The sequence below is a fragment of the Sparus aurata genome, chromosome 4 (assembly GCF_900880675.1).
Source record: "Sparus aurata chromosome 4, fSpaAur1.1, whole genome shotgun sequence".
NCBI classification, from domain to species: Eukaryota; Metazoa; Chordata; class Actinopteri; order Spariformes; family Sparidae; genus Sparus; species Sparus aurata.
The window spans coordinates 28,342,779-28,350,631 of NC_044190.1; the positions used below are offsets into that span (position 1 = coordinate 28,342,779).

The 7,853-nt window shown below is 42.6% G+C and overlaps 1 protein-coding gene across 2 annotated transcripts in view; it reads right to left on the reverse strand.

Moving 5' to 3' along the window:
• Positions 1 to 7,853, reverse strand: part of kiaa1549lb (KIAA1549-like b) — a 74,422-nt gene that overhangs the window by 43,601 nt on the left and 22,968 nt on the right. For both annotated transcript variants that reach the window (XM_030414930.1, XM_030414931.1), the window contains exon 2: positions 14 to 385. In XM_030414930.1, coding sequence (XP_030270790.1) covers positions 14 to 385 — 372 coding nt within the window. The remainder of the gene's footprint in view (positions 1 to 13; positions 386 to 7,853) is intronic.

Sequence of the window (7,853 nt, forward strand, 5' to 3'; positions counted from 1 at the left end):
GTGGATGTCAGACCTGAGCTGGCGGGGAGGATCCTATCCCCCGCAGATGACGATGAGGAGGAGGACATCTCTGAGCCCTCGCTGGAACTATGTGAAGGCCATTGGGTGGTGTGGGTCACGTCCCTGGTGATAGTCGGCAAGGTTCGACTTTGATCAAGGCTCACCGGATGTTTGACGGTTCCTGCCATGACAGTTAAGACAGAAGAAAAGGCCGGCTGCCCTGATAAACCCTCCCCTTCAGACTCCGAGTCACCATCCGGATGGACGACTGAGAGAGGCACCTCCTCCGCCACTGACAGGTCAGCCAATGGATGAGCAGGAGCAGCTGTGACTGTGGGGTCGCTTTGCAAAGACGAGGAGCCGGAGGCATCATAGGTGGGTTTTTCTGTTAACAAAAGAAGGAAATAAAGAACAGATTAATATTTGTAATCACATCTACACAGGCCTACTTTTAAAGCTGGTGCGAGCAGTGATTCCCATACATAGGCTCTAACTCTAACCCAAAAATACTTTTTCCCATAAGCCAACATTGAGAAAGACTTAAAGAGCAACAGAAATAAGATGACACTAGCCGATACATCATATGAGCACTAGTCGTGATCAGGGTTGGGAGGGTTACTTTAATAATTCTTGATTTTAGAACTGTAATCCTGTTAGTAATCACCCTTTTTAACAAATGTGTCAGTCATTTAATTACATCTTCTTTTTTTTGTATCTTAACTGAAACAATGAGAAGTTAACCTGGTTACACGTATTCCGCTGATCGAGGTTGGTCTGGTTGTGATAAACCCTCTTTGAGCAGTGTTTATTCTTTCTATTTGGTATTAATGCAGGCAATCCATTATTTTCGCCAATCTATCATGTCTGTCAGATGAATGATGTATAAAAACCCATCAGAAAGGGTGCCTTATTAAAAAAAAAAAAAAAATGTCAGTCTGTGACAGACATCATGTTGATGCTCTGCCGTATTAACTGGCAGCGTGAAAAATCAGATTGCCTGAGCAGTGTGCATATTCATTCAGCCTGCGTGTCAGCACAGAATTACCTTCTCTAAACATGACAGATGAAGCCATTACAGAGAGCCAGGTATGTCACACCTCCATGTAAGACACCTGATTCAAACTGTACACATTAGCAGATGCCGGGGGTTGTCAGCAGCAACGCCGATAGTGTTAGATAAGCTGTCAAAGTTACAGCCTAATAATAAACAATAAATCGACTATCAGGTGCAATGTCTTTAATTGACTGCAGAGCTATAATCGTTTTAACCTATGCACCAAGGTGAAAGCAAATCAGAAAATAGTGCTCACGCAGCAGGCTCGGAGGTGTAAACACATCTTTCTAATAGTCACAGACAGCACACCAAGGGCAGACATTTATGTATTCCCAACGGAGAGAAAAAGAGGCAATCTTCAAAGTGGAACAAATGGAATTATTCAAGAGATGGCAGCTGTGTGCTCAAGAACAGCGAAGATAACGCTACTTCGGAAAACACACAATGGACTCATGTTCCAGTGTTTTTTTTTGTGAATTTGCAGAAATCATGGCCTCAGTAAGAGGAAGAACCAGAGAGAGAGAGAGAGAGAGAGAGAGAGAGAGAGAGAGAGAGAGAGAGAGAGAGAGAGAGAGAGAGAGAGAGAGAGAGAGATGGAGGTTTACATTATAGGAACTATCATGACGACGCTCGAGGGGATTAATGCACCAAGAATACGGCCAACATGGAGTCGTCTCTCATCCATTCCCGTCCTGTCCTCTGCTCTGATTCCCCGCGCATCCTCGACACGTCCGTATAGGGGTTCTTTTATCCATTTATAAAGCTTTGCAGTCCTGTCACACCTCCCCGCCCCCGTCAGCATGTTTCCCCTCCTGAAGTGAATCCGGCTAGCACTCACATACAACTCCTTCAGTGTTGGAGGGACACGCGCGGGATACAACAAAAAAACAAGCTTAGGGGCAAAAAAGTACCTGGATTGCATGAGGATACCACTCACAAACCGTTTGTTTTGTCCAAGCCCGCTGAAAGAAAATGCATATACAGTAAAAAAAATAAAATAAAAAATCCTGGAATTGTCCAACATGTACTCTGAAAATTAATCAGCCCCTCGTGTCCATGTTATCTGAATTACACACATGACGATGAGCCTGAGGCGTTGTGTACTCACACAGCGGGCACTGCGGAGCTATCTGGAAAACATTTATTCTCTCCTCAGATATTTGCCTGGCCATTAAATGAGAACTGTAATAGGATCTAATACCTACAAATTCCAGGTCACTAACTCCGAATGTGTTCTTAAATGTCACCAGTTATCCCGGGGAATTGCCGTAATGCTTTTAATAATTTGTTTTCAGAGCAATAAATCTCAGAATTTTATTAACAGTCTGGCTACATTAATTTCACAAAGACACTTCCCTTCATGCTACATAAATGATCCCACCTAATTCCTTTTTCTTCAATAAATCTCTAATGTGCCAAAATGTGATTAGTGAAATCGCTACAAAAAAAAATCACTGTAAAAAAGGGTGATATAAAACAAAGAGTGGGAAGAGGGGGGATGTATTTCTGTATTCACAAAAGAGCTCTAAGACCACAAAGGATATTTGTCCTCTTGCTTCAAGGCCACTGAAAGGTCAGTCAGTCAAACCACCTGGCCATCAGAATGAAAGAGGTCTTCCTGACCACAACCCCTCCCGTGGCGTTCCACTCGTAACGTGCCCGGTGGCGACAGGAATCTGGGTGCATGGGACGGAGGCCAGTCCGAGCGGAGGTGCGGGGTCCACCTGCGGTTTGCCACCTGCTCTCACCGAGCTGAGTATATGGGAGGGTTTTTTAACAATGGACGAGAGAGGACGAGGTGTGCAGATATTTGGGCATGGTGATAGAGACAGAGAGTGATGAGAGAGGGTGGGGAAAAGGGGGAAACGCATAAACCCACAAGTGATACAGGATGAGATGATTGAATTTGCAGTGCAAGAGTTATTAATCTTCATGATGCCTCATATTATCAAGATTAATATTCGATTCAGATTCATATTCGGTCTTGAAGGCGGATTATAAAAAGACGTCATATTACTACAAGTAAAACTTAATTAGGGGTATTAACTCAACAATTGTGATAATCAATCAATAGTTTTGGTCATCCATCAAGCAGACGTGGCAAAATCTTGGCCTCATGGTTGGACAGAACAAAGAAATCTGAATATGTAAGTCTCTGGACTTATGTTGGACTTACGTTGGACCTAGGTTTTTCATTTACAGTGGGTGCACCAGCACATAATTCAGGTGCACCCAATAGTATGATTTAATTTCGCAACCCATAATGTAAATGATTGTAAACACGAATGACGAAGCAAATACACATTTTCCTTAACTTAAATAGCAGCACAAGCGACAAGAAATGACAAAAATTAACCTGCTAAATTTCACGCCATGAAATGAAACTGTTCAGTCACACGCAACAGATTTTTTTATGCGTAAGTCCCGTAATAGTCCCAAAAGAGTTGGAACACGCTCAAACAGAAAAGCTACCATATGATGATGTATATGCAGTGTGGTATATGATGATGCATTTTTCAAACTTTAAAAGCCACTTTATGGGAAATTAAAGGAAACCAGTGGTTGACAAATGTATTTGATGAAACAACAGAGAAGAAAATCAACTAGCTGCTCCTCAACCTGTGGCTGTTTACGACTACAGAACCACAGCGTACGTAACCAGAGGCTGAGACACAAGCAGGCAGCACTGCATGAGTGGACGACTGAACAACCGGCGGCCGACCTGTCACTGCCACTCAAGAGTTAGCAAGTCCAGAACTAATGCTGGTCGGAGAAAAAAAAAGGAAATAGTCTGTTTGGCAATATTTAGCCTCTGAGGCGGACGCAGACAGGTGCTTCAGGATGGGAGAGAACGCAACAAACACTTTAGAAGGACCGACAACCTGACCTCTTCACAGACTTGAGAGAGGTAACAATGTTCCCCTAAGCGAGCTACTGTGACGTTAGAAGTTGAGGTTGACAAACTTTATCCCGCGGGCTCAGCTAACGTCAACTGGCTAGCTTGCGCATTTACCGTTGGCGTTACAGTCACAAGGAGGCGAACGTTAATCATGTTGTTCACAGTGAGAGCTGTGGTCAAACAAGATAACGCAAACGTGACTGAAATTAGTTTAACTTTGTCCTTTATCGTCCGTTAACAGCACGCGATTCCTTCTAGAGTGTTATTGACCTGCTAATCTAATGTTTTTGTCCTCATCTGTTTTCGGTTGTAAGGCTTTTTCTTGTTTGTTCGCTTGTCTTCCATTTTTTCTCTTCCAGTGCTAACAAAGAGGTATTTTTGTATAGAGGTTTTTGGGGGTTTTTTTTCTAGCATGGTATCAGCGTTTTCAGAGTAATGATGGTAACATTGAGAGATGGTAACCTGCATTAAGAAGTCGATGCACCCAGCATGCATGACCCCAAAAAAAATGTTTGGTTTTGGTACACTTCAGTAGTCAGGAGAAAAAAAGCTACATGAGCTCTACAAACCTTCTGCAACCTGCACCGCAAACCACAGACCTCATTTCCACACTCATTTCTCCCTCTGCAGCCGGCGCTATCTTTGAGCTACCAGGACACAGACATGACACCGCCGGGGCTCCTGCTGCTCCACTCAAATTATACACTGCTTCTTCCTTCTTTTGCTTTGAGCTGTTTTTGTTCTCTTATGTGCTGGAAATGGTAAACAAGAGAGTGTAATTCAATAGTGAGGTGGACGGGACCCTCGGAGCAGAGGGACAAACGTAAAGAAGCCTGGTCGGCTGCTTCTGAGGAAGTCCCTCCTGTGTCTTTTTCACTGTTTGTGGAAGGTGGCAGCATGTACAACTGCTCAGAGCTGTTTATTGCTGTGTCCAAATTATAACCAGGAAATTCAGCGTTGCTGTGAAGGGAAGTCTGGGAGGAGAAGCTTGAGACTGAAAAACTGAATTTTACACATACCCATATTGCACATACCCTCCAGGGGTTTCTGTCTGTGCTCAGAGGCTTCATGTCTGTGCAGGGCTGCAGGAGCAGAGTGGATGCGTTGCCAAACACTGCTAAGGTGACAGTGTGGATGGGAAGGGAGGATGTCGCACACAGCACTATGCTTTTTTCTTTTTTCTTTTTTTTCAGGGGGTGCAAACAGCACAGCAGGCTGAGACACGCATCAGCTGTCTGGAACGCAGCCCAGCGGACACTTAACCCTGCAACCACGCAGTGACGAGTACGTGGTATTAAAAGAGATGTTCATTCAGTCTTCCGCTTATTTATTAGTCCTGACACGGAGGCTACTGTGTGTTTGGTTTTGTTTTGTTTTTTTGGTCCTGTTAGACTAGTTTGTCGGTGGCCAAAAAGACCAAAAAACATAATTTGTGGCTGGTGCGATTCCAGGAATTGCTTCGAAAGAGGAAACAATAAAATCTGAGCTACAGCTGCATACATTTACTGTGGTGAAGGAAGTATTTAGATCATTTAATCAAGTAAAAGTGGTTCCAAAACACTGTAAAATGGAAGTATAATCAGGAAAATAACAATGTAGAAGAATTGCACCTCTGACTTATGTATTATTATATATTATTTCAATACAGCACTGTTTTAACAATGCAGCTTATTTTAAACTATTATTGTGCAGGACTGCAAATAATAATTATTCTGATTTTTTATTTCTTGATTATTGACTGATTTGGAAAAAAAATTTAAAATTCAGTGATTACCCAGAGCCCAGTGTGACAAGAAAAATCCTCATAAGAGAAGCTGGAACATGAAATAGTTTGTCATTTTTGCATGCCAATACATTTTTTGTCATTGGGACAATCAACTGCTCATTTCAGTTCTTGTCCATTTTCCAACGCTCTGCGCAGAAGGAAAACAATTAACTGACAATGAACTGTCGTGGAGTAGAAGTAGAAGTATGTGATTGTGAAAGTAAAATATGAGTCTTCACTTCATAGCTCACAGGAAATAAATAAAAATGTAAAAGAGCGTTCAACAGTGTTGAGAGTGTACAACTGTAAGAGAGTGTACAAGGAGGCATCATTGCCAGGTAGACCTTTCAACAAGAACAAGGACGCAACAGACAGACAGTCTGCAGAGTGAGACAAGACGAGTAAGAAGTAAGTGATGTTATGTCAATAACGGGGAAAGTCTCGCACCGAGTGGTTTGAAATTTGGCAGTAAAGGCCTACTGCTTCTTGGCACCTGTTCCATCCATTGTCAGCATCAAACTGAGTGGGGTGGAGGGCTAAAGCGGGCACACGGACGAGTGATACGTCAGTCGGGTGGAATGTGCCCACACTCACCTCTGCCTCTGGGGCGGCTTGCCAGGTTTCACGATACATGTCCCACAAAAAAAAAAATGAGACACTCCCATTTGATTTGCATCACTCTGACATCTGGAGTTTAATGGGAGGAATTACAAATCAGGGGCACATCAGGGGAAACAGACTGGAGGTAAACCAATCAACCACGGCCTATCTGGTCTTGGAAAGCCATTAGCTTGTAGTTGCTAATGTTAGCTAAAATTGTTAGCTGATGTATTACTGACATTGCCAAGTCAGTCTGCTGACGATGGATTTTAGGTTATGTTTATTTACACTACATTTCAGCATTTACCATTATATTGTATTAGACATACACATTAAAATGACATCACACTGATTCGCTTTGAAGCGTTTATTAACAGTGAGTGAACTAACATGAATAGGACAAGAGTGTCTTTTATTATGTGTACGTCGCAGATCCAAATGCAGACTTCCAAACATTTTTGTGACCTATAAGAATGAACACATTTTGTAGACGGTGAAGCTTTGATGGATGCATGCCCTCCATACACTGAGTGCTTTCAAGTTAATAAATAATCTTTTAGTAACTATGATCCTGTGTGCACTTCTAACAACTCCTGCATCTAAGCTTGTTTGTGGTTTGAACATTTTTCTAAAGAATGCAGCCACCCTCTGACACAAGTAGTACCTTTTTCATTGATAAAAATGATAGAAAACACATACTTGAAGGAAAAAAAAAACAGCTCTGGGCAACACAGTGACTCAGAGGAGGCTCAGTACTCTCTCTTTTTCTCCGTCCTCCTCTTTCTCTCTCTCTCTCTCTAAATAATAATAAGCCTCTCCGCTGATGCTCAGGCTCTCTGTCTTTTTCAGCCTGACATGTCGACACACTGACTTCTGTCCTGATGCAGCTCCGGACGCTGTAGTCATGGCTTATGTTGTTGCACTCTGTCCACTCCTATTACTGCTCACCGAGGCTGTTGTGCACTGTCCTTGTCCCTGGGCCTGAGCTCGCCTTATTCCGGATCGAGCAGTATCATGATTTATGAGACGGTGGAGATTTGACACCTGGTTTTTATTATTTGACATGAAATACAGCAGGTCTGGTAACTAAATCATAATACTGTACTTACTAAATAGCATAGCACTGCATTGATTTCTTCCTGCGACTGTTTCTTCACATACATAGGGATACATTAGGATAATGTTCCTATGGAGTGTCTCTATTTTCGCACTGCAGGCTCAGTTAAACACACCAGAGAGCCATTACTGAGGGCTTTTAGCGAGCTTTTAGGAAGGTGACAGGGGACACAATCCCTCCACTCTCACATGAAGGATCATATATCTGCTGCCTCAAACCCTTTTGGTGAAAATGGACAAACAGCAGCCAAACTTAATTGATTTCTGGGCCTAATTATGTAAATTCACAAATTAAAGTGCTGCAACAGTTCAGTGACTTAAGGATATGGCCACAGTTCTGCTGAACCAAACAAACTATTGGATCATCTCTGGATTTTTTTACAATGTTGCTCTATTATATTAACAATGTAACCAAACAA